The 27,013-nt window shown below is 40.8% G+C and overlaps 1 protein-coding gene across 7 annotated transcripts in view; it reads left to right on the top strand.

Annotated features, from left to right (window-relative positions):
• Positions 1-27,013, top strand: part of KANSL1L (KAT8 regulatory NSL complex subunit 1 like) — a 65,333-nt gene extending 38,320 nt beyond the window's left edge. For 6 of the 7 annotated variants that reach the window (XM_061459422.1, XM_061459438.1, XM_061459449.1 and 3 more), the window contains 9 exons: positions 9,158-9,293; positions 12,310-12,420; positions 12,611-12,748; positions 14,955-15,079; positions 16,507-16,631; positions 17,522-17,576; positions 22,939-23,051; positions 24,444-24,624; positions 25,203-27,013. In XM_061459422.1, coding sequence (XP_061315406.1) covers positions 9,158-9,293; positions 12,310-12,420; positions 12,611-12,748; positions 14,955-15,079; positions 16,507-16,631; positions 17,522-17,576; positions 22,939-23,051; positions 24,444-24,624; positions 25,203-25,451 — 1,233 coding nt within the window. In that variant the 3' untranslated portion in view covers positions 25,452-27,013. The remainder of the gene's footprint in view (positions 1-9,157; positions 9,294-12,309; positions 12,421-12,610; positions 12,749-14,954; positions 15,080-16,506; positions 16,632-17,521; positions 17,577-22,938; positions 23,052-24,443; positions 24,625-25,202) is intronic. The other variant, XR_009744390.1, reaches the window with a different exon arrangement.

The following is a 27,013-nucleotide window of genomic DNA, read 5'->3' as shown; positions in this document are numbered from 1 at the left end:
GTGCAACTTCTAAATAATAGGCTCTTCTGGAAGCCTGCATCTTGCAGTCTCAAGTATCTCGTATTTCTGCAAGCACTGCCTATGTCTCTGTCTTTTGAAAAGCTGGGCCAGAGTCAGTGCAGTTCAGAGAGTAACAGCAGAAGTATGTGAAGAGAAACTTCATTTCTGCAGCCTGGCAGCAGGAGTTCAAAGCAGAGCTTACATTTTTATCTTCAACCAGCCGTAAAGCTGAGCTGCTTTGCACACTCAGTAGTTTACCTTGACTCGTAGGCTAAAAAGATAAATTTATAATGTACATTTGATTGTAGATTGCAATAAAAAAGTGCCTTTAAGTTACTAGTTAAGGCTTCAAATACAGGAGCTAGTGCAACTGTGTGTCTGCCCCATGCTCTTGACATTTCTAGTGCTGGGTTAGCATATGCTAAACCAGCTCCAGTGTCTCTGTACTGAAAGTGCAGAGATGTCCCAAAGACCGTGTGGTAAAAACTGCTGTAGGGAATGCTGTTTATGCTTACTGCAGCTCTTGGCACAAAAACCTGTGTTTCCACTATGCTTTCTAATGTCCTTTCCATGGGGAAGTTAACCGAGAGGCAACATGGAGAACTGTGTCATTGCACTGCAGATAAATTCTGCTTGGAGAAAATAAGAGGTGGTGGCAGCGATCGACCTGTCAGCTTCAGACTTTGTGCAAGTGCCAAACTCAATTAAAGTTTTCAGAATTAAGGTAAAGTAGTGAACAAAGCCTCTTACACAGTGTTGGTTAAAAACAGAGTAGCAGGGATCCTGCTAGGGCATAAAGTGATAAAATTGGTCTGGACGTTTCAGCACATTCTGACAGTCAAACCTAAATGGGTATCGAGTCTTTGAATTAAGAGCCATCATCAGTGTATATTTTTGTTCAGGAACTCTTATTCTAACAGGGCTTGTGACTTTCTTAGTGCTGCACTTGCTACACTTGGTTACTCAGCTGTTGATGAGATAACCAGTGTTCTTCCATTACAAGCTGAGCAATCAGCTCAGGCTGACTGCTACATTAGGCAGATGTCTAAGGGTAAGGATGCGAAATGAGGAACGGCCTCTGAGACTGATACCTAGTTTTCTTTGAAAATGCATTTATATTCCCAACAGTAACCCAGCAAATTTCCTCTAGCCTTTCACAGAAAAAGGAGTTACTTCTTAGCAGCATGCAGAAGAGTTGGATTTTTAATATAGCGTTAGTGTGGCATCTCTAGCAAGTGCTTCTCCACTGTTTCATCAAGATTAACATTTACAGCCCCTTGTACCATGGCCTGTGAGGACCCCCATTTCCTTAAGGTCACTGGCCCAAGAACAATCTAGAGGTAGGGCAGACTTGCTGCCACCTGCCTGCAGCAGATGTGGAGTTAACAAAGACCAGCTTGCTAAAGCCTGAGAAGTTTGAATCTTCTGAACATCACAGCTCCTGCATCGGATTCCTCTTGGTGTCTGGTTCAAACAGCCAATGAGTGAGTGCCTGGCAGTGGTGATGGGTGATGCTGCTCTGCAGAGTAATCTGAGTAAAACAGTAACTAAAGAGTTCTGTCCAGAGAATCACAGCAAAGTGCAGGCTTCCCATATGTGGAAGTTTAAGATATGATGGGAGAGCTTTGAGGAATTTGGGATTTTGGGGGTGACTGGTTGTACCCTTCGTGCTTTGAGTGGCATTCAGAGTGTTGTACTCCACATCTGTTCAGATTCATTTGGGAAGCTCGTCCTTCTCTCCACGCCCCAGCATCCACGTTAGGAAAAGCTAAGTAAGAAACTGTTAACTGCTATCCCATCTGTCAGTTCATAAGGTCACTGGGAAGGCAGCCACATTTTTTCTCTTATCTACTGCCATGCCACATACATTTACAGTGCTGTCAAAAGTTTGAGTATTTAGTGACCTAGTAGCCTCCCAGTGCCTGTTGAGAGATGCCCTACATTGTCCTGTGCTGTATTTCTTTTCTGAAGAGGACTGCTCTGCTAGTAAAATAATGCTTACACACAGTAGTATCTAAAAAAAAAAATAGAACTCCATGAAACTTTAGAATACCTGGAAGATCTACAGGATAGTTAGACAGCAGATAAATAAAACAGGATGCAGGGTGTTTGGTTTATCTGTCACCATCCAGTATCCTCAGGAACTTGAAACATCCTTTGGGGCCAAATCCACTTGTCCCCTAATTCAGAATGACTTAAGTACCACAGATGATCTGTGAGTCATCTTTTGGCCATGGAATCTGTTTTGTATCTTTCTTCTTTCGTTATCTAAATAGCTTGGGAAGAGCTTAGGCCATTTGTTGATTGTGAAGTCAGTGCACAAACCCCTCAGAATAACTGACATGCACAAGAAACCCTGGGATTACAGTCTGCTTCGGTCTAGAGGACATGATTATAGCGGTGCCTTTCCTCACTGTGATTTTTGAATGAATATTAAAACTTGTGAGCAGGATAACACAAAGGAGTGAACAGCAGGCGTGGTCTAGTAGGAGGACAGGTGCTTGCAGGCAGGGGTTGGAAGTCTGAGAATGTTGGATCAAAATGCTGGATCTGCCATTCATTTGCATTGTCACAGCTGGCAAGTCAAACAAGCTCTGGGTTATTGTCTCTTCCTATAAAATCATATAGAATTAACTGGGTTGGAAAAGACCTCAAGATCATCAAATCCAACCATTACCCCAGCACTGCCAAGGCCACCACTAAACCATGTCACTGAGGGTCTCATCTTCACGGTTTGTGAACTCTTCCAGGGACGGTGATTCCACAACTTCCCTGGGCATCCTGTTCCAAAACCTGATCACCCTTAATATAGGATAACACTAAGAAAGAAGGCCAAGAAAGTCTGTAAGTAGCAGGTCAGTGTCAGAACTTTAAAACATAAGCAGCAATTGAATCATTTCCCAGTGGTTGTTCCATTTATAACTGCAAACCTCTCAGATGCCTGAGTGCTTCTGCAAATGCTTTTCCTATAAGGAAAATATGTAGTATCCCCATCTCTGGCTATTTTTTGCCTAAACTTGAAGGAACTGAATTATGTGTGAGATACCAAAAGTTCTATTAAGTTTGTTTAAAAGCAGACAAATGCTGTTACTAGTGAGAACCCCCCAGAGAAGTATTTGTCTAGCTGATACGCCCTGAAGTTTTCTTTTCTAGTGTTTTATCTGTGTGGCTTCCTGCAGGGTTTTGTCAGTAACAAGGAGTTTATTTTGCCAGTACATTTTGTTAGTTTCTCATTTAACGGGCAAAATAACGACATCAGTTTCACCTTTTTCTCTTTTCAAGTCATGCCTCACCAAGAGATGTCATTGAGGCTAGGTAGTGTTCTAATCTACCAACACTTTATGCAGGGAGATCTGAGCACCATCACATTTGGTCCTATCCATTTCTTTGCAGGGTTGTAGGGCACAGTAGGGTGTTTTAACCTCAAGATTCTTGTTGTATTTGTATCTCCACATGCTGGAGGAAGAGTTGGTTGTGTGGACACATGGGGAAAACTGGAATTGAAATGTGCAAAGGTGCCAACACCGTGGAAGTTGGGAATTGAGGTGCAAAAGCTCACATTTTACATATACAGGCAAACAGCTGGTATAATGTCACCAACTCTTGCAGCTGAGTGTTGCCATATTTTGGCTTTTCAGCCTCAAACAGGAGTTAAGTGAGACCAGAAGAGTATCTGCTTTCATTTAGTGGCTTAAAACAAAAAGGGAGGATAAAAAACCTTAGTGCTTCTCCAGAAGGCTCCAAAACAGACAGGAGAGAAGTATTTAAATTCTAGGGTTCGAGTTTCTTATTTCAGTCTAGTTCTTATACAGTTCTATGATTTTCATGGCCTGCTGCATTCCCAATGCATGCTTAGGGCCAATGATGTGCTTTGTAGATGCCACTTGATAAATACATAGGGGTCTTTCGCCAAGTCATGTTAATTTTCAGGGTTTAGGGTATACACATACACATGCTTTTATAATTTGTATAGTTGGTTTCCCAAGTTTGTAAGTGAAAACAATAGTTGATAAAACTACTGTTTTAACACTGATAATTAAAAAAGAAGGTCTTCCATTGGATAAAAATCCACAAAACCTGGGAAAAAAGAAATATACCTACAGATTCAGCTCTTTTCAAGGTCTGACAGGACTGTTGTCTATTGGCAAGGAATGAAGGGAGAGTACCTTTAGTTTTGTGATACTGTGATACTGCCAGTGGAACTAAATCCATCCTTTGGAGGTTATGGCAAGCCAGTCATCCTGAGCATTCTTTTGTCCCAGAATGAAGAACCTGAAGTGTGCCTTTCACAGTCCTGCACCTTCATCTTATTTTTGCAGTGGTTTTTTGATCACATCTACTCCTAATTCCTGTACGGCATTTTTGAAGAGTTATCCCTGTGGATTAACACATCTTTCCTTCTTTGGGTTTAATTGGTCAAAGATAAGGCACTAACCTTGATTTTTCAGTTGATTTGCTGGTTGAACAAAAGGTCTTTCTTTCAGAATGGTGAGGCTAGCATACACTTTCCACAGAGCAGGTGAAAGTCCATCTCCAATTGGCTTGTAACAGGATTAAAGAAACTGGACTCCATGTGTATTTGTGAGAGGTGAGTGCTCCCAGAACCAGTAGTAGAAGCTACCACTCCTTTTATGAAACCAACTAAAAGTCTGAATTTGAGACAAGCTGGATGCTGAGTAAGTTGTCATTAGTGTTTTGTAAAAGTCTCAGGTCTGTTCCTGGAAAAAAATGGTCTTTGCCACAGGATCTGCTGCTTTACCTTTATCCACAGCTTCAGAGGGACCAGAGGCAGACAAATCTGGTTGCATCTTTGCTTTGCTGGACCTGACCTGTACATAGATTGCAGGGAAGTGCATGGGAAAAGCCTGTCCATTTGACATGTATAGAAGCTTCATCAGGAAGGGGAAGTCTGTCACGTAGTATGTATCATCAGCACCATCTGCTATGCACCTTCCCACACAGGGGTGTCTCAGATGCTTCACCTGCCTTCTCCCTTGCTACCTGTTTGTAAGAGAGAAGGGGCTTTCAGATTAACCTTCCACTATCCATGTATTGTATGTTTCCCAAAAGCATTCTAAGTCCTGCTTAGGGAACCCCTGATGTTTAGTTTGTGAAATAAGATGTTTTATTTAACTTCATGTTCTGCCAGAGGAGCATAGCTCTGTGCGGAGCAGATCCTTGTGTGCAGAAGAGGGAGGCCATGGAGAAGTGGGCTTGCCTTTAAGGCAGATGCTGAAGCACAGAAGCAAGCAGGTAACGTGGTACTCTGTTGGTTTGAGCTGTACATAGCACTTCTGGAGGATTCCAATTTAGCAGCGTGTTTGGTGTTCAAAGAGGAGGTATGAGCCACCCACCTGGTGGTTCATTTGGATCCTATCATTAACTCTGCAGTTTAGTTGGCTACTTGTTTTCTGAAGAACAGTTTCAATATTGAGGGGGAGAGCTCTTTGATATTGCTGAGGAGTTCTGAGTGTGTGTGTTTAGGGAGAATAAATGCTTTCTTCTTGCCTTTTTCAGCTTATAAGAGTAATGGGAAACAGACGTGACAGGTATTCAGCAGAGTGTATTTGAGCTAACTTCATTAGCTTCCTGCCTTCATACATATCAGGGTACTTAAACTGTGGCTCCCTGCACTGTTACGCTCAGGCATGTTTCCAGAAATAGTAGGAGTTCCAGTGGTCAGTAGCTGCAGCCATGAAATGAGAATTCACTTCAGAGTTTTTAACTGGGAGCATGAAACATGTTTCTTCTCAATTACAGCAGCTTCACAGACTCAGCCTTTAGTGTTCAGTAGTGTTCAGCCTTCTGACCCTTCTGGAACAGAGGCTTGAGCCAGTTGTGCCCTCTCTAATGCATTGATTTATCACAGGCAAGTGCAAGAATTATTTTGACTATCAAAAGGAATTGCTCACTGTATTCTGTGTAACCCAGTAAAACAGTACTGAGGAGAAAAAATCCAAGGTTAAAATTCATAATACTTCAGAAAATAAGGTTCTCTTGGTGACACCAGTCCTTAGCAAGTTTAAAAGAGAACTACTATTTTAATTGAAGACTTAAGGCTGGCACACTTCTGATTTCCTCTAAAATACAGTGTATTTTCTTTTCCATGATAGAAGTGATTTAATGTAATGTTATTCTTCATATCTACTTGAGCTGAGGAGGCATGAGGCTTATATTTCAATAATGAAGAAGAATGTTTCAGGAGATGCACAACGGGTACTGCAGGGATAAAAAACATGAGTTTTGTAATCTTTCTTGCTTTTGGAAGGGTTGGCATTGTGGTCAGGCTTGATGTAGAGGCCTGTCTTCTAAAAGCTGCACACTGTGGCTTTCCTGAAACCACTCGTCATTGCTGTGGCTGAATGGATATACGTGTTGGGCTGTTTTCAGTTGGGTTTTGGAGGATTTTTTTGTTGTTGTGTTACAACATCAATAATTAATGGCTGTAAAAGCCAGTTGAGTTGTAGGCTCTGTTCTGCACTGAATTGGAAGGGAGGAGAGTTCAGTTTCCCAATAAACAGTTCTTCAGTTTTGGTTCAATAAGGTTGAAGCTCTTTTTTGACTGAGCAACACGTTTTCACCCAGAATGAAGGGCTTCTGAAATGTTCTCACCAAGGCTTGATTAAGTTGACATTCTTGACAATTTCATGATTTCACTAATTCAGCATTTTCCAGTGGAAAGCTACTCCATCAGAAATACAAACCAGATCCATAGCTAGGGACACAGACACTGCCAGAATTTCTAGCTCTTTTCAAGTAATTTCACAGGCATTAGAGTAAAATTACTCTTGCTTCTATAGAAGTCCTTATTTTCTTTTGAATTACGAACTGACTTTCATGAAAGATTTCATTATTTAGGTGTTCATGACAAAGCAATCAAGGAAATAAGACACAAATTCAGGCAGAAGGTTTTGTAACTTCTACCACAGACAAGATGAGGAAAAGAATTTTGCATTTACTAATGTTGGCAAATGGCTTCTAGTATCGCTTCAAAATAGATGGAGACTGTGGAGGTTTTTTGACTACGTATGCATGTGTTTGAGCAGGTGTAGCTGTAACCTAGTGTCTAAATATGTTTGGGACTAAAAGCAAGAGCGGGTCAGGGACTAAAGACTGGATGGATGTCACTTGTGTTGGTTCTATATATATTATTTTGGAGGTAATTTTACTGATGAGTGTTTGGGGGTATCTTTTTATAGAATGAGAGATTTATCATTTACTGTAATGTGGATTCATTCCTGTAAAAAAGACATGCCAGCAAATGGAGTGCAGTTACATTTTAAATAGTGGAGATTCACTAAATAGTTAATTTCTAATACCAAAATATCAAGAGGAAATTTTGTTTTCTGCAATTTTGAAAAGCAAGCCGTTATTGCATTGAAGGTAGAGCAACTACCTTTAAGCTTTAGTTTAATGGTCCGTATAATGGGAAACATTAAATTCACTTTAGCATTTATTCCTCTAGTGTTTCCAAACACAGGTCCCAGTTCTGCCAACACTTCATGGATGTTTAAAGTTTAACAGATGAAGATTCCCATATGTCTGTCATAGGAAAATAAAAGAACATAGATTTAGAGGAGTCCTGGGCTAGGAAGGAATTCTTTCCAAATGAAGTTGGAAGTACTCATGCATGCACCTGTGCATGGAGATCAAGGTGGATTTAGGACTATGAATGTTTTCCTGTGAAGTGAAATACAAGAGCCTCACCATCACAGGGTCTTTTCTGCTCCAGCATCATAACATGCATACTTGATCTTAATAGTTCCTGCAATACAATAGCAGCATAGGGAATTTTATCAGTTTGGAAGAAGGGAAGAAATTGGAAAGGGGAACTTTTTAATGAAATATTTTCTGAGTTAGTGTGGGTTGTAAATACTGCTGCCACTTGACAGGACTGATTTCAGTAAGTGGAAGGGGATTTTATGTGGTGGGTATAATCACTGCATCACTAATACATGAGTGGCACTGCTGGAATACAGCCTGGAATAGTTCAGGCAGGAGGAAGCAGCTGAAGAGGTTTCTTGGATTTGGAAAGCAGAAATATTGAAAATACAAGTAGCGTTTGTTTCATCACCTTGCCTCCAATGGAACTGCTAGATGGTTTCCTTTCATTCCATAAAAAGTTGTAAGAAAATCAAGACAACCACTCTTATATTGATTCTTACATTTTTTTACATTAAAATCCTGTTCCAGGAGATAAGTGTGATTGTTTGCGCAGTGTTAGGCTGAGACCCTTGAAGTACCCCACTGCCGCTGTCCCTCCCTCTCTGTTAGGATCTTTGAGGTTACTACTGCTAGTATCCAGTAAAGCTGAAAGTAGCATAAGCAGCACTATTCCCCTGCAGTGCTTTTGTAGCTTATTTTGAGGCAAAGTCTGCTGTTAACTGCTGCCCTGTAGTACCACATTCAAAGTCCTTTCAGAGCTCAGTATGTTGTCTGCACTCTGCTGCTATTCCTGCCCATTTTTCACCCTTCCTTTTTCCCTAGTGTCCCGCTGCCTCACACCTACCAGTTCTGTGCAATCCATCATTTTACCAGCTAAATATATCTTTCTTTACAGTTCTCCTCTTTCTAGTAATTCCTCTTACTACCTATTAGTCAATCCTCAATGCATCCCTCTCCATATTTATTGCTGTGTATCTCTTGTTTGTGTTGCTTATCTGATAATCTGCATTCTAACAAAGTTAGGAGTTTGCCCCCTTGCCTTGTGTAAGTACACAATGTGCTCAAAATGTTAATATAGTTTCTTGCATGAAAAATGTATGCACTCAAACTGTCTAGACATACTGAAAACCTTGCTGAGACTAAGGGGATGAATGAAAGATATTTAGTCTGGTGTTAGTTTTGTTTGTGTATCTATATTATGCCTGTTGTGCTGGAATGCAATTTTAAGGGATGTTTGTTTATCATAGGATATATCAAAGTAATGATTGGAAGCAATTTAATTTTCTGTGTTCTTTGTATTGTGCACTATAGTCTGTATGTGGAGGTAAGTCATTATTTAGAGTATCTGAAGTCTGTAGGAATAGTTTTGCTATTCCCATATTAAAGAGTGTCTCTCACTGACATTTTTCTTTCTTTTTTGTTTTCCTTCTGGTCTAATTTGAAGGAAGTGATTGAAGTAGAAGTTAACCTTTGTTTCTGTATATCCTTGCAGACTTTGCCATCTAGAGATGTCTCCTTTCCATATAAAACTCAGTTCCCGTATAGTGAGTACGGCACAGAATCTAAAATACTAGATTATGTGCAAGAGCTGGACTCCTCCTTCCATCCAGTCTTATCATTCCCTGCAGGTAAGTAACACCAGACATAACTATACAGAGGGTGGTTGTGCTTGTGAGAGCTGTAGTTTATGGACCATTTTCTCAGTGGTTTTTAGAACTCAGTTCTCTTACAGTTCTTTTTCCACATACTGGCAAAATATGTGACTTTAGAATAAAGGAAAATCTTAACTTAAAATCTTAAGTTCATCCTCACATTTAAAAAACAAACCACCTACGTTTCCCATACCAGTAATGTGATTACAACCAAAAAGCTTTATTTAGGTTTTCTGATAGTTTTTTGTGATAGTCATTTTGGTGGTCTTTGAAGTTTATGGTTCCTGTCAACTGATTCTTTAATCTTCTTGAACAACAATGTGGATGATGATGTTTGTGACTCAGCTCTGAAACTAGTGCATGTGCAGCTTGACAGCTCTTGGGGCTTCAAAATAGCATGTTTAATGCTGTTATCTGCAGAAGGGATGAATACTATTGGATTTTTAGTTGTTTGGGGTTTTTATTTTAGGAAAAAACTATTTCCAGGTAGTTGCTCACCAGTACAGGAATTCTGCTGTTCTGGTGGTCGTCTTTACCACAAAATAATCCTGAACATGATGCTGGGATCTCCATAGAAGTGTTTGAGTCTTTAAGCAAACCCAGTGTCTTCCCAGAATGACAGTGTAGATGCTGCAGCCTGGTATTAGGAATTCAGGGATTACAGTAAAGCTTGGGTTTGGAGAACTTGTCACTGGCCAGTAGAGAAGACCTAAGCATGAACATGGAAACCTGCGGAGGACGCAATTCTTGCAGGTTTACAAGCATTTACATCCCCCATGTGGGATAAAGAGATTATTTTGAGGAGCACATAGGCGAAACAACACCTACTCCAAGAATGCAACAGCAAACATCCCAGTCAGGAGGACGCTGTTGTGGAGAGGAAAGAAAAACACCTCTTAAGTCTCTATTTACACACATTCTCCGTGACTTAACTGTGTGACTCTTGACAGCCCAGCTGGACAGGAGCCAGGGGGGTTAGAAGTCTGTTCAAGGATAGTCATATAAGGCTATGCCCCTTGCATTCATTCTTACCTTGCTCTTTAAGGGAGACTAGGAAGTGTAACAAGAATATTGACATTTTCTTTTTTTAAAAGAAAGATTAATCATAATGGAAAAACCTGAAAGACTTTGGATTGCATTGTGGCAACTGTTGGTCACTTTGCCAGGATGGAGGAAGAAAAATGTTTTTTTAGCTTCGTTCCAATACCAAGAACATCTTTCATTTTGAGGAATATTAATTCTGTTTTCAAGGAGCCTGGATATTGCTAATAATAGTTGAGATAGGAAAAAAGTCCTGGACCTAGTCTCCTGCTCAGATGCAGTCCTTGTTTTGGAGGGAGGCTAGGTTTATGCTTCTCTCCATGCTTTGTGTACTTTGCTGTCTCTGCCTCTTCATGAAGCCCACTGGTCTGTTTGTCATTTTCTTTTATATGAAAGAATTATTCTGGATAAATAATTTTCCCTTTCAAAGGAGAATCGTAATTTGCAGGCAGCCCAGTAAATACAGTGTAGTGGGATTGGTGTACTCACAAAAAACAACAGGAGAAATGTTCTGTTTCTTTACTTAACTGTTGTGACTGATAAACTTTTCAGACCTTCTTTATGTTTTACTCAGAAGTAGAACAGGAAACACAGCAAAAACCTTGGGGTCTTGTGAACAAATAACTAGTTAAATCCATATCAAATTGAAATAAATTGTCATTTTTTAGTTAGCAGAATATGTTGAGAGTTTCTTCCCTGGCACATCCTGAAGGCACATGAGGCTAAGGTTGTATGTAAATAAAACCAGTTTAATGCCCACCCTTTGGCCCTGCTCTCAGTCCTCATTCTGAATGTAATAGTTGTCAAACCTGCTTCTTACGTTGACATATTTATTTCTACTTAATTTCTTGTTTTTCTTGCAATTTTGTTTCCGGAAAGGCTTTTCAGATAGACTTCTTTTTCTTAAGCCTTCAAGCCTTACAACAGTGGGTAAATTCCTTACCAGTTGAGATGTTTTGCAGACTAAGTCTGGGTTAGAACTCACTCAGGAAATGAATTACATTGCCCTGCTGTAGCCTTTGCCAGAGAGGGAAAGAAGGAATGTACCTTGAAATTACCTCTAGGCTCCCAGCAGTAAGTTTCCAAAGGCATTTAGTTTTAGTTTGACCTTAATTCTGGAGTAATTGCAGTATGGACATAGTTTATTCCAGACATGACACAACCTTGCTGTTTCTTATTTGAATTTTGAACACCACAAAATAAGTGCTGTTTATCTACTAAGGGCATGTGCTTACACTGGGATGTGTTCAAGAACAGTCCTGAGTTTGAATCCTACCTTGCTCTTGAGTTGTCCCATCAACCCTTAGGAGTTCTTAGTGGTAGAGAGCTTGGAACTGCTTAAGCATACTGCCTTGGTCAGCATGTATGGCAGTGTGGCTTCACAGCTAAAATGAATTTGGTTTTACCCCGGCATAACCCTCACTGCGGGTTAATAGAAAGAGGGATACTTGTGGTCTCACCTCCAGGCAGTTACCGAAGATTATGTTGTACAGTATTTAGATAACTGGTAGAAAAGGCAACAGAGATAATTATGGGAGATTGCACTCATGCAATAAGTATCCTGCTGAGAATTACCTTGCCTGAAATTTTCTTTTTAATCATCCAAAAATCACTTACTTGAGATGTCTGGCTGGGCTTTTTTGGAATATTGTTGTTGAGTTTTCCTTTGGTCTCACCAGTTTCAGGACATCTTTTCCTATAGTCTTCAGCTTTGACAGTATGAAGACACTGCCGCCATATATCCAAGTGATCAGTCCTTGCGGAATTACTGGGCACTGCTGTTCTTCATGAGTCAAGGCAGTGATACTCCTCGTAGATCATAGTACATAGTGTTGTGTGATGTAAATTGATTCCTAGACCTTCAGTGATGATGCATAATTTATTGACACAGAGATTGCCATCTTTCTGACAGACAGACCCCATTCTATTTGGATTTTTCTTTTTTCATTAGATATTCCTCTTCACATATACTTTGAAACATTATTAAAGAAGGACAACATCAAAGGAGAACCTGTTGATACCTCATCTTCAGGAGGGGAAGTTAAAGCATCTCCAGAAAATGGTATGTAGATGTTCAATTTATAAACTTGCCACAAAGCAGGTTATCAGAGAAGGTAACTGGCAAGGCTTTAGGTGGATTTATATCACAAGCCTGTGTTTTTTTCCCATTATAAATAGTTCATTGAGATTCCTTGTAAATAGCACCAGTGGAAAATATATTTTCAAGATGATACATGCTTTTTCTGTTGTAGACCATAATCAGCGTAATGTTTCTGTCAAGCAATGGAGCGATGGCTGTTTATCTACTTCCAAATCTCAGTCAGTATCAGGAACATCTGACGAGCTGTCAGAAGGCAGAAAGAAAAGACATCTCAGTGAGACAGCAGTAGGTAAGAAAAAATGGTATTACTTAAGGCAGCACTACTTCTTTTATGATTTCTGCTCTATAGATGAATTTGTTATCAGTGAGCTTTGAGAATTAATTTTAAGTTGTCTCTAAAAAGGATATTGTTACAAAACTTCACAGGACTTAGGACACCATGAAAAGAATTTGCTGCTTTAAAGTGTAGTAAACTTTCTTCTTGAGTGTATACTACAAAAAAAGACAGCCTTCTGTGTTTCACTTTTGGAATACTCTTGAAGGAAACTGCTCAACAGTCCAATTGTGTTTTTCTAATACTGGGTGTCGTTGCTTTTAATATGAAAGAGTTTTTTATAGTAGTCAGTGAAACAGACTGAATTGCAAAGTTATCTATCAAATCATGTGCCTGACCAAACATTTACTATTCCTGGCATCTTTGGTCAGCTATGTTTCATTTGTTGTGTAGTGTCGTTTGTGGTTCTGGTTTCCTTCCAGCCTGTGAAGAGGACTTAGGGGTAGCCAGTACTTATAATTAGTGTTTTCACCCTGAACTTTATATTTTAAGCTGTTGAATCTCTGCTTAAGCACTTGGTAAATTAACAGAAATTGCCCTGAAAGTTCTGTAGGGTAACATGATATTTGGGGGACAAAAAATTCAGCATACCATTGTAAAGATAAATACCACCTTACCTCTCCAGGCTATTAGAATGTAAAACCTAACAGATTATATTACAGATTCATTTATGTGGAAAACTTTGGCAAAATCCTCCCAAGAAGTTTGAAGAAAATAAGTCATTGAGTAAGAGGACAAACTATGTAAGTTTAGAAGTTCCCCTAAGAAAGAATTGAAAGGTATAAATGATAGTTAACATTGTGGAATAGAGCACTTCTGGTGCATAGCCAGGTAAAACTGTTAGCATGACCTTGCAATAGAGGTGGAGATAGGGGAATTACTATAGAGATGATTTAACTGAAAATCATTGTCTATTTAAAAGAACAAACCAAACCACAACCAACCGACCAAAAACCCCCTACTAATTAAAAGTTACAGGAGAGAGTCAAAGGTGGTTTTGGACACATTGAAAACTGTCTCAGCTTTAGGTGTTTAACGTTTCCCTAAGTGTACTGTCATACATGCTGAGATCAACAATTGGAGTTACTTGAGTGCACTAGTAAGAGAGAAAACTTCTTGCTATAAACCTTTTGAAGTTACAGTTAGTCTTCTGCCAATAGTATTTAGTTCTTTGAGTAAATGGAACAAAAAAAAATAAAGCAATCTTTTATCAGGAGGATCAGTTTCCCAGTGCCAGGAAACTGCTATGCAGTGTATTTGTGAGTAGCAGCAGCAGTTCTATCTTATTAGTGCTACGGGTATAGTACTACATATTTATTCCTAATTTGGGCTCTGTCTAGGAGAAATTATCCATGGGGAAGGTCAGCCTAATGAACAAGGCCAAAAATAAAAGCTGTGTGCCAGGAGCTGCAGAGCTGCCTAGGAGATGAGAGTTCATGTCCTTGACCCAGCCTGTGCAATGCCATCTTTAGGATCAGCCTTACCTCTTTTTCTGTGCTGGAATTCATTGATTCTTTTTATTAGTCAGTATATTAAATCTGAGTTTTCTTTTCTTACTGAAAATTAAGGTAGAGGGAAAACAAAACATGGGTGGTTAAATTCTGAACCCCGTAAATGCTCTTTACACTGGGAGTGAGTAAGAGTAAACAAGAATTAGTTTGTCTGGAACAATGGACCGCTACTAGAAGAAACCACACATGGAGATCTAGAAACCAATTTTGTTTTTCACCCTTGCTGTGAGTTTTCTTTTATCGTTTATCAAGGAAGAAACTGTCAGTGGGGGCTCAGTGGACATAAGTGAGATGCACCCCAGCTGGGGAAGCACCTTTAGGGAACACTGGGGACCGTTCCTCTAAGTCTGATTGCATTTGCTGTGTGTGTAGTCTATGGCAGCTCTTGAAAAAAAGCAGCAGGATTTGCCCATATGAAGCTGGTTCCACGAGAAGAAATCCTTTGTAGAAGGAAAGGGATGAGTTTTGTTTAACAAGAAGACAGGATAAGTAGCAAGTGTTTATTTAGATGGCTTTTTTTAGTATTTGGTAAATTAAGTGGTTAGCTGTGGGCTTCTAGAAATGACTTTACTATTGCTGTATGGAAAAATATCTTAGTCTAATAGACAATAGCCAGTATGCCTTTTTTTTATTACTATTTTTCGTGACAGGAGAACATAACACTAGGTTTGAGACATTCTCCTTTCAACAAGCAGAACCTGAATCCCACAGCAGTTTTGCTGCTGCGACCAATGTCAATGTGATGTCTAAGCCCTCTCCCGGCACTTCATCACAGGTAAAGCAAAAGTGTGTCACTGTCTTAACTGAATTATCAACAGAGAGCTGTGCAGATTAATAATCCAAACCCATGTGCCTTTTGTATCTAAATTAGTGTTAAATTACAGCACAGAGCGTTTTCACAATGAACTAAGTGGATTATGTTAAGTGATTTATTCCAGATTAAATATGTGGTGTTCCTAAAACAGATACTTTCTTGTAAAGGAATTTTGCAGATCATATAACTAGAGAGTAAGTTTAGTTTATGACCGTTGGGCCTTTCTCTTTTTCTTTTCCAAATTTTATTAAATATACTGTGATTTATGTTCTGAATTTTACACAAAGGCTCTTATGACCCTTTTGTCTTGGTACAGCTACATAAAATGGCCTCATGGTACAAATATAGTTGCAGAATTTGTTAACTCTCAGCTTCACTATTTAAAACCTTTTTGAGCAGAACTACAGGCAAACTCTTGGGTATATAAATCTGCTGAGGAGCAGCAGAGCTCTAGTTCAGTGAAGTTCCTGCAGAAGTACACTTTGTTTTATTGGAGTTCATTGGCAATTTCATCATAATACTTGGATTTCAGTCCGATGGTTCTGCTAAGCATAGTGGTATACTGGTGGTCTGTAAGTTGTCATGTTTCAATCTGGTGATGGCTCCTGGAGGGCTGGGTTTAAATCTGTGTCCCCCACATAGTTCTGACAATGCACACTCCTCTTTTTTTCCCTTGCTTGAGCAGACCACCATCAAAGAGCATTTAGAATAGGCTGCTTCCTTTAAAGTCCAGCTAAAAAGTGAGATTTTATAATATGGAATGTATTATGATTTAAAATTAAATTTTCTCCTGTAATTGAGGAACTTCGGGTTTTGACCCGTGTAGGGTCCGTGCACTGGTGGGCAGAGACTACCACCAGGAATCCTGCTGTGATCACAGCAAAGAAATGTGCTTTGTCACGTGTCTTTGTGTGCAAATGTCTTCTGTACTTCTTTGAGAAAATCACTCTTCCTATAGGCTGTTCTTCACTGCTCAATGTAGCTTCATTCTTTGGGAATTCTTAATTGTATCACACTGAAGAATCACTTAGGTTATGGATTAGTAGATAGATTATAGAAGGTTACCTTTGTAGACGGAACCATATGAAGAAGACAGCATTAACTTCAGAGTTCTCATAAGTATTCCGGATTAACTGTAACTGAAATCAAGGAAAAGAAGCTCACTGATTTCAGCAGGAGTTATGCCAAAAGATTAAATCCTGGAGATTGTTTTAAGATTCATTGAGATTCCATCAAGGGGAGGAGCAGGAGCAGAGGTCATTAAGCCTCTAGAAAATGTGTTTGAGTTACAGACTTTCTCCTCGTGCAGTTCTGATGTTTCTCAGTTAACATGCAGTTCCTATGATTTGAGCTGACAAATCTCCACTGGTATTGATTATATTGTACAGCATAACTCCAGGAGGAGGTTGAGAAGCGAGAGCTCCTATGATATAGACAACATTGTTATTCCGATGTCACTGGTGGCACCATCGAAGTTGGAGAAGCTACAGTACAAAGAAATCCTCACACCAAGGTTTGTTCATGACCTCCTTAGTTGCAAAGAAGATGCTAAAACAAAAGTGAGAACATGATTCTGAGATAATTTATAGTATTAAGATGATCTTTTCATGCGCTTGTTTTTTTTATCTCATGTACTTCAGTTTGTGTGACTGCATCTGTGGGAAGACAGGGCAGCTGATAGCACAAGGGAAATAGTCTGATACACACAGGGAGGTGGCAGATGCATAGACTGACTAAAAACAGAAGTGGGTTCATATCATGACTGCAGTCATATTCATGACCTTAAATGCACCATAAAGCTGACATATTCTGAATGGTCATTTGGAGGTTATCTTTTTTTTGTGTGTTATGGTTCATAAGAACATAGTTAACTATTTTCAGTGAATTAAACAGAAATGGTTTCAGCATATATTTGAAAAATTTATCAATCCTGATACAGTAGAATAAGCTTATTTTTTTTTTTTCCATAAAGTGTAAACCTGTAATTTTAGAAACATCTTCTAGAAACATCTTTTTATTTTGATTGCTAAAACAAGGTAATTCATCTCCTGTGCTGGATTACTAGCAAATTGCATCAGATGGCTGAATGCAGTTCCATATTTTAACTCTCTAATTTGTATTTGCTCTTATATTGTCTTTGAAGCTAAAACTCCTATTAAGACTAGTGGGTAGCTTAAAGGCTGTGTTGGAAAAAGAAAGGTTAAATATTGGTTTGGGAAAGGAAAACCTAAATTTGAGGCATCTGTTATCAGCTCTCCATGTCTGAAACTAACTTATTTGAAAGGATTGATTTGAAGGAGGAGTAGCTAACAATAGAGTGTAGAAACAGGAGTCATCCCTGCTGCTGCAGTAATGAAGCAGTGTTCAGGTTAATTAATTTGACTTTCCTTGTCTCACTTCCAGCTGGAGAGTTGTTGAATTTCAACCTTTAGAAAGCTCTCCTACAGATGAAGAAGAGGTAAGCTGTATTTTAATTAAATCAGCAGTTGTTAATTAAATGAGCTATAATAGAGAATTGGGATAATTGGTATGTATTTTCCAAAGTCACTGACTTCATGCAAGTATCAGACTGAAAACATATCTCATCCCAACCTACTTGACCCTATGGTAGATGACAGGAATGGGAGTATATCTGTTCATAATCATTGTTCACTTGGTTGTTTGGCTCCTCTGTCCCTCGCTGCTAGCATGGTCAGTGCTCCCTAAGGGCCCTTTTGCTCAGGCCTCCACCTTCTCTGCTCCTAAGCACTGTGGTGCTGGGTCTCTTCTGGGCTACCTGTACTGTAATGTCTGTCCTTCTCTCTCATCTTATTTTTCCATGGGCAGTTCCCATGGTGTGTTGTTCTTCAGAAGATCATTCAGAATTTTGCCTGTGGGCCCAGCGTGTTTTCCTCAGTTTTGTTCTCCTGCAACCTTCCAGCTGGGAGCAAACTTCTATTGGTGTCGTCAGGAACAATGTAACTTTTAGCATTTCCTGCTTGTCCCTTGAGCTAAGTTTGTGCATCAAGTGCTACTGTTTCTTCCTCCAGACCTAATCTACCTCTTTCTTCCAGGGAATGTCCCTGGACTTTGCAGCTGGGTCTCCCTTTCTCCCCTTTCTCAAATCAGGGGTTTGAGAATTTCCTAACCCCAGCATAAATGTACCAGCAGGTCTCTCCCTAGGCTTGTTTTATGTCCTCCTTTGTGTCTCCTTTTCCATAAACTTGCCCGTTTTGCTGTGCTTTAGACATCTCTGTCTCCCCCCAGTCTCTGCTATAGGCCCCTGTCAACTGTTGTAAGACTTGTATTCATACCTTCATCATCATCACAGACTGGTTTGGGTTGGAAGAGACCTTAAAGCTCATCCAGTTCAATCCTCTGCCATGGGCAGGGACACCTTCCACTAGAGCAGGGTGCTCCGAGCCCCTGTGTCCAGCCTGACCTTGAACACTGCCAGGGATGGGGCAGCCACAGCTTCTCTGGGCACCCTGTGCCAGCACCTCAGCACCCTCAGAGGGAAGAGCTTCTTCCTTCCAGGAGCGTTGTGCTCTCAGCTGCCTCCCTGCTGCAGCTGCACTGATTTGGCACCATGCTCTCGGGTCAAGAGGAAGAGAAGAACTTACTCTGTCCCTGTCTTTTCTCATGCACTTAAGAAATTCTAGTGCTCAGATTTACATCACCTCCACCACCGCCTTTGGATTCGGTGCCATGTCTGCTAGCAGGAAACATGTCTGACCTTCTTTTGTAGTGAGAAGGTCAAACTACATGCAGAGGAGAACTCCCCTGCAAGGATACCTAATTAAACCATTTAGAGAGTATCTAACGAGGCAGCAAGGGTGCGCTGTCCCTTGAGAATTTGCTGTTCAGTACTTTCACTTAGTGATTTTGCTTTCAGGGCTTCAAGGGGCTTGCTTGGAGGACTCAGTGGGTTTCTCATTTAGGTTGCAGATCCCATACAGATGACTTACCTCGCATATCTCTAGTGTATTTTGCTGGAAGGAGTTCAGGGTGTCTGTCTATGAAGCTTATGGGCTAATCGCTCGTTTAGTAGCCCTCCCTGTACATTGTATTCGGCATGACTGGCTGATCCTGTATGATTCATCCTTTGGCCAGGAAATAACTTGAGTTTAATAATAAAGCAGCTTTGACTCCTGCTGTGGTCCAGTGTTTCTGTATTGTCTGCCAGCTGCTGGGTGGAATGAGAGAGATGTCAGACAAGAGAAAAATGCTCAAGATCTGTTTGTCTAAATCATCCTTTGCCAATTTCCCCCCTTTCTTTTGGGATTGTGTAAATTGGTTTGGATGTTTTTTAGAGTACTGGAAAAAGGTGTTTGCCCGATCATAATTCTTCCACTTCCTCAGTTTGGGTTTTAGGCTGAGTTAGATTTGTTACTGATTGAGCATGAAAAAAGACGTGAGGAAACAGCAGCATTTTCCTTCTTGCATTTTCTGCTCTCACACTCTGACACTCTTGAAATTGTTCCTTGTACTGAAATCAAAGCAAGCTTCAGTAGATCATCCGTGAAGGACAAGAGAGGGCAAAATGTACTTTCTGCTTTTATATAAAGTAAGCTTTTTCTTTGCTTTCTACTGCATAGTAGCCTGTGAAGGAACTCTATAATAGTGTCTTTTCTGCTTGTCCTCTGTGTGGCTAAATTTAAAACTTCTGGAGTTGTTCTTGTGTCAACCAGCAGTTATGGAGTACTTCCACTTGGTATCCTCCCCTTCTGCTCTTTCCCTTCTCTTTCTTCTTCATTTAAAGGCTTTCAGTGCAACAACCTGTAATCCATACGATAGACTTGCACCCAGAGTTTCCACAAGTTACAAAAATGGGGGGTCCCAAATTTGTCATCCTCTGAGGAGCCACAACTCCAAGGATGAGAAGTCAGCACTTTCTGAAACTCAGGCCTATTTGCTGTCACTTTGAGTACAAAAAGCTTACCTTTTTTGGGTGCCAGATTTTTGTTTCTGGACATTTTGCCTAACAAGGGCAAACTTAACTTACCAGCTGGGCAATGCAAAAGTTAATCTACTGCCTACGTCTGCTCTGTTTTTTGCCCTAAAAATACTGAGGTTTTGGAAACAGAGCAATTGAATTTCCTGTTTGCAAGTATGAGTTTGCAATCTGCTGTTGCTTTAAGGCAGGGGAGGGTGTGGCATTGGTTTTCCTGGTTTATTTTGGTTTTAGTTTGCTTTGTCCAGGTTAAAGACTCTGGCAAGGCACAGTTGTAAAGTAATGTTCCAGTTTAGTTTGTAGTTGTCTTAGTCATGACAAATCCTTTGGAAGAATTCTGTGTGTAATTAGTTTTGCATTAAGTGTTTCATGGCTTATGAGTCAGTGTTTCCTGGGAAGCACACAGACTTTGTTGTTTTGAGAACCTTTCAGAAACATTCCGGGTGCTATTCAACATTAATGCACAGTGTCTTGTACCTTAACTAGATGTGATGTGGGGATCCAAACCCTAGTTTGCTTTAAGTCTTTTTCTTTGAGTGAAATCATTAGACATGCCTCACAAACAGGCCTTCCTAATAGTCTTTTCTCTCAGTGTCCCTTGCCAGCTCCATCCACTGGGGAATGACAGTTCTTTTGTCCTTTTTCAAACCAACCTTAGTGGGGGGAAATAAAAATTCTCCAGTTTTAGCAACTTTAAATGAACCCAAAGGTGGTGGAGGAAATCTCTAAAGTGTTACTAAATAAGTAGTTAAATCTGCTATCACCAGCTATGGCAGAGGAACAGTAAGGCTTATATCTGTATGTTTCAAAACTCCTCTCTTGGAGAGGAATGCGGACTTTGATTTTTGAACGGAAGCGTGTTAGAAATGAAGTTTTCCCAGCATGAAAAGTTCTGGCAATTTGCTAAGAAAAGTATTTTCAAACTCTTGAGTTTTTCTTTCAGAATTATCTTTTGTTTCCACTTCAAAGGCAAGCTGAGCACAAGGAAAAATCCTGAATTTTCCCTGAGGGAATAGCACTTCTGTAGTTCGTAAAATTCTCACTTTCACGCTATATGCCATTGACCTTGGAAAGTCAGCATCAGAACTGAGATGCAGCCCCACACTGATGCCATCCAAGTGGCAGAGCTGGTGAATTCCAGAGAGAGGAGGAAACCCATTAAGTTGACTGTTGACTTGCATGAAAGGAAACCTGCAACTAACAAAAGTGTTCTGTGTTTAACATCAATAAATAAAAGCAGTGAGACATCTTCAAAAAGCAGTCATGAGGTAGGCAAACAAAGCAGGCCTGTTTGTATGAAGGTTCCTGCTGAGTGCTGGGCTGAGGAGGAACCAGACAACTACAGCTGTAACAGGCAGGTCCTGTGGCCAATTCAGATCACTCTGAAGTCTTTGGGATCCTTTTCATTGACCCCATTAGATTGCATTGTGGTGCTGTAGTTCATGACCAGCTGTCTAGGAAGTGTGCTCTCTAGCAAGCTGAGTGCCACTACCACATAGTTTAGAACAGCATAAATGCATTGTAATGCTTTGGGTTTGTGCTCATTATAGTCATAAACCACCGCAGTGCTGCAGGACTTGATAGGAAGAACGGCCTCTGCAGAAAACCTATGGGCTGTTGTTTGGAGTGGAGTACTTCCAGCTGACAGTGTATCCTGCATTGTATGGCGCTGTCTGGCACTGCAGGGAGGAGCATTTGGGTCTGTATTTCAGTAGTCTCGGTTGGAAGATACATGATGTTACTTGTGTAACACCACAGGGAATTTTGCTTTGTAGAAGAAATTCAGTTTATTTTCCATGAGCCCCCCATTATTGGTACAGGTCTTACTTAGGACTGATCTGGCAATGCAGCTGTACAGCTCCTATGACCAGGAATTGTTCTTTCCTAGAATTCCTTTGCTTTTGTGAGTCAGGAGCAGCTGGCACCAAATCCAATGGCTGCAGCACTCTTGTGCTCTCGCCAACCTTAGCTTTTTAGGTGAACTTTGAAGATCTTGAATGGTTTGGAGCACTTTGAAGTAACTCTGAGCTGTGCTGGAGGGGTCCAGCCAAGAGCTCACTCTGCCATGTGGGGAGTGAAGGGGAAGGGAAGCAAAGTGCTGCTGGTCCAGCTGGGTCTGAGGAGCTTCTTGATGTGCTGCCAACAGCAAAACGAAGATGGTTCTTTCTAAGGGAAGATCAGAGGTGATAGCTTCATCTGAGGAGTTTTACCTAAAAAGCTGGCTTTTGTCTGACTATGAACAGTTGAAAATACTCACATTAGGGCTGTTTAAAGCTGTATCAGGGTCATGCAAATCATTTGCTAAGAAATAGTCCTTGCAGAGCAGAAAACATTTTCTGCTTGGTTTCGTAGCAGGAATGCAGCACCTCAGGTTTGCTGAGTTCCTGTTGGTGCAGAGCTGTCGAAGTCCTTGGTGATCTCAGACCTGTTTCTCTGTGCTTAAAGAACACTTGACAGATCCTACTGCCTCCCAGCCTCCTCCTAAAGCAGTCTCTGGAAACTCCTGGAATTTTTCCTTGTCTTTATTGTGTGCTTTTAATACTGCCCTGATTTGCAAATGAATACCTGTCCTCTTCATTTTCTGCCTCTCACCATAGAGAAAAATGTGTTAGTTGTGAGGGAGGGATAATTTCTATATCCATTCAGATCAATCACAGATGTAAAGAAATAAAGTGAAAGTGACAGCATCCCATATACCAGAGCTGTAGTGAGAATATAAAGCTAAATGCACGTATTTTGTGATGTGCCTTTCTGCTGCAAGCATGGATTGTGTTACCTCCTCTTGTTTGGTGAACAGACCTCTGCAGAGTTATATATAATATTAGCTGCCTGTCTTTCTAGTGATGTTCATCTTTATGGCAGCAGCTATCCCTGTGTTTTGTTACAGACAGAAGACCTGTCAGATGAAGTGTTTGCCTTACGCCACAGCAAGTATGAAGAAAGAGAGAGAGCAAGGTGGTCGATGTGGGAGCAGAGCCGCTGGCCCAGGAGGAATAGCAGGCAGGTGTATTGACTTTGATCAGAGGGTTCCTGTTGAACACTTTCAGATATGCTGTCACAGAAACATTGGAAAATGAGGGCATTCTTCATCAGGGACAGTACTGGGTATGTCTGGTGTCGTGGCTGGAAAGGAAAGGCAGTTCTGAAGCATGGATACATACAGAAATGTGGCGTGTTAGTGACCTGGTATTAGTGAATAAAAATCTACTCCCACTGAGCACACAGCTCTGCTAGTTTGTACCACTGCCAGTTGTTACAGCTTTAGCCACCAACAAGCCCTTCTTCACTCACCTTAGATGAAAGTGCACTACACTGCCCATTACTGAAGGGTCCTGGGCTATGCCAGGATTGAAAAAGTCATTGTGTGAAAATGGTTAACTCTCACAGGCTTGCTGTCTGGTGCAAAACTCAGCAGAATTAAATATAACCCCTAAAAGCCTTGCAAAAAAGTAGCGTGTATAAGAGCAAACATCGTAAAGCTGTATCTGCATTTTGGCTCAGGGAAAATGATTCCCATAAATTGCTTCAGAATCTGCCAGGACAAAAAACATCCTATAAATGCTGGGATAAGTTTTTCTGCTAGTTATTGTATGATTGTGTCTACTCTTGGCTGAAAGTGAACCATGACACTATGAGTAAATACGTAGAGATAAGGAGGGGTTTTTAATGCAGGATAAAATTAGAGCTAAACAGTATTAAGGAATTCTATTTTAAGCAGTTTTGAACATAAAAAATGCAGGAAGTGTACTGAAAAATCCAAGTTCTGTATGTACCCTTAATTTTGAAACTATAAACGTCTTGGTGAAATCTTAGTGCTGTTCAAATTCAGAAGTAAAACTGCCGTTGATGTGAGCAAGGTCAGGCTTCCACCTGGCATTCAAGATGTGTGCCAGTATTTTAGGTCTAGTTCAAAGTCGCATTAAGGGCAAGGTCAACATTTTTAATCTTATTTTAACTGATTTGGAGATAGTCCAAAGACCTGCTGTTTCCTCTGGAGTACACTGGCACAGTCCACTAACAGTGCAGTTTGGATTCCACAGGCTCCTACCAGTGATGCCCACAGCTCCCTGACTTTTCTGATCCAAAGTTACAGTTCTGGCAAGCGTGTGGAGCAGGAGTGGGAGCAGCCACCATCTATTCTGCAGCCGGAGCATGCCCATTGCAGCCCTGTTTTCCCCAGTTAGTTTCTCCACATAGAATGCTTTGCTTTGGCTTCTGACAACAAGGTTGTCAAGAAGCGTATGTTTTCATCTGCTCTTTTGATTTAAATGAGTAGAATGTAAGTAGCAGGTATGGAGAAACTGAATGCTCTGAAAATAATCTGAACTGTTCCTGGCCACGTGAGAGGGCAGGGAGTAGCTCTGAAGACTCTCATCTCTTACCCTGCACTAGGTCTTACAGCAGAAGTGCTGATGGGCGACACAGCCAAGATTCGGCACAGAAGGACCAGCACAGCAGCTCCTGCACCTCACTGCACTGCACTGCTGAGCCTGTGCCCAACTTGACTTCAGAGGCCTCCAGCTCTGTTTGTTCAGGGACTGCACAACTCTGCAGGGAGAACCAGGAAGCAAAGGTGGGTGCTTCCAAGAGCTTCCAGCTGTGGTCAGGTCTTCACTGACCACTATCTCTAACCTAAAACAAAGAACCTGAATGTATGTTCCTGACCAGCAGTTGAGGCTGACACCCTTGTTTATGAACACAGCGCTTCTGTTAAGAAACCAGATTGCTGAGCTTTATTAACGAAGCCTCAGGTAAAAATGTACACACATGTTTTTGAGGCAAATGTGGCAGGCCTGAGTTCAGGGATCTTTATTCAGAGATGCTGGCCAGGGTTCCAGACAGGGTCAGGTATCCCGATGGTCTGGCATCATGGAAAAGAGCTTCCTCCGCTCCTGTACTGTGCCTATTCAATTGTAGCTCTGTTACTAGTTCAAAACCATATGAAGCCAGCCTACCCTGACAGCTGGTGCCTAGCAGTGTCGTATTCTTTGTGTGAAGAGCACTGCAAACATTGTAAAGACAGACACTCATTTGTTACTTGATAGCAGATCATTCTGCACATAGCTAATCATTTCAGGCTCAACTGACATCCCTTTCCCCTCCTCTTTCCTCTTTTCCCACCCTCACTCCTACCCTTCCCATTCCTTTCAGTCTGGACTGTGGGAACTTCGAGTTTTTCCACTAAAAGATGAAGAGGTAGAAGCTTTACTGTGCCAAGATCAAGTAACGAACCAGACTGAAATGTCAAGTGCAGCTTTGCCCAGCGACTCTCTCTGTACTTCCTGCACACCCATTGGGCTGACAGACAATGGCCATCCACCAAGGAAACAATCCACTGAAGAGGCAGAAGACTGCGAAAACACTTGCCTGGGAATCAGCAATACAAGAAAACAAAGGTGACGGGGAATAATGTGGTTCATTAAGAAAGCCAATTAAGGTGGAGAAAAGTGTAAGGTAAAATCTCTCTTGTTCAGCATATGACAGCACAATTCAAAACCTGTACGTTAGCCGCATATAATATATTTTCTTTCTTGCTTTGTAACAGGCAGGATTAATCCCAAAGACAACACTTTCTTCTTCCTGAACCCCAAGAGAAAGTAATTATTTCAAGCTGGAAGTCTAATATTCCCAATGTCGGGAGTGGGCGCACATAAATTGCTGGCACCATTCACTTTCTGTTCTCGTATTGCCACATTGTTAATAATAATCCTTTTCTGTTTTGTTTTCAAATGCATTTCTGGCCCTAGTGGATTCTGGTGCATCAAGCGATGCTGTCTACCTTAACCAACAACTTCAACTGAACACAGAAAAACTACTTGAAAAACCAGTGGGGCGAAGAGAGAGCCTCAGATTATTTTCCTGTGTGGTATGACCACAGGGCAGAAATCTGCCTCTCTTAAAGTGGATGTGTGTAACCCGTGCGTAAGATAAGGGTAGGCTGAGAACCAGCAGTTTCAAAGCAGGCATTCTGGAAGCCTTGCATCTAGCTTAAAACCTGTACTCAGCTCTCAGTAGTGCCAGGACATGTTTCATATAGGTGTCCTCAAGCAATGAAATAGGGATAGACCACTGCATTTCAATAGCCGCTGTATCTGCTACTCACAAAGTAGGGTTTCTGCTTCAGTCAGGCAGGTATAGAGAAACAGAAGGAAAGAGCAGTCGAGTCAAATGAGTGACGCAGCTCTCTGAATATTGTGGTTTGGATCATCTTACTTCCTTAGTCCTCCAGTAGCAAATGAGGCTCATAATATTTTGCTTTAATATGTTAAAGACAAAGTCTTGTTTCAGTTTCTGTACAGTGCCTTGGAAGAGTCTCGTAAGTATGCCAACATTTGGTAACTAGCTGAAAAGGAAAAGATGATTGATGTCTTGTGTCCTGGGTTCAGAGTTACTGGCTGGGCTTAAACCACGACATCTAGGATAGAAGACCAATAAAGAAAAAGACCCCAAAGCTTCCCATTGTGATTCCCAGCCAGTTCACAGTGAGGAAACAAAAGCCAAGTTGTTTAAACTTGCATCTAAATAGCGTAGCTTGCGACGTATCCGCAATCTCAAGAGGTATTAACAAAGATTAAACATTGAATGTAGGTATAATCCATCAACAGGAAGTTCTTCTGTGTAGGACAGTTGAAGGCAATTTAATAGGAGTCTCTGCTGTTGTGCAAAACTCCTTCCATGTGTAACATCTGGAGTGGGCACCGGACAGATGACCCAGTTTTAGTGTCAGTTTGGGGGTTTTTTCGGTCAAAATGACAGGAAATATACGCTGGGCATCTGAAAACAGTTACGTTTCAACACTACAACCTATTGCTACATTGTAGTTTATTGCACATTCTGATTATTTTTTTAAACACTTTTTTAACACTGGTTTGTCTTAAACTTGAATCTTGCCTCAATGTCTGATACGGTAATCTTTGATGCAAGGTTGGTTTCTTAATTAAAAGTTATTTCTATATATGTTG

Source organism: Pezoporus flaviventris, unplaced genomic scaffold, assembly GCF_033815535.1.
Source record: "Pezoporus flaviventris isolate CSIRO_AGI_PZ_B2104156 unplaced genomic scaffold, CSIRO_AGI_Pfla_v1 ptg000001l, whole genome shotgun sequence".
NCBI lineage: Eukaryota > Metazoa > Chordata > Aves > Psittaciformes > Psittacidae > Pezoporus > Pezoporus flaviventris.
The sequence above is the reverse complement of the archived record's forward strand: the minus strand, read 5'-3'. Positions and strand labels throughout refer to the sequence as shown.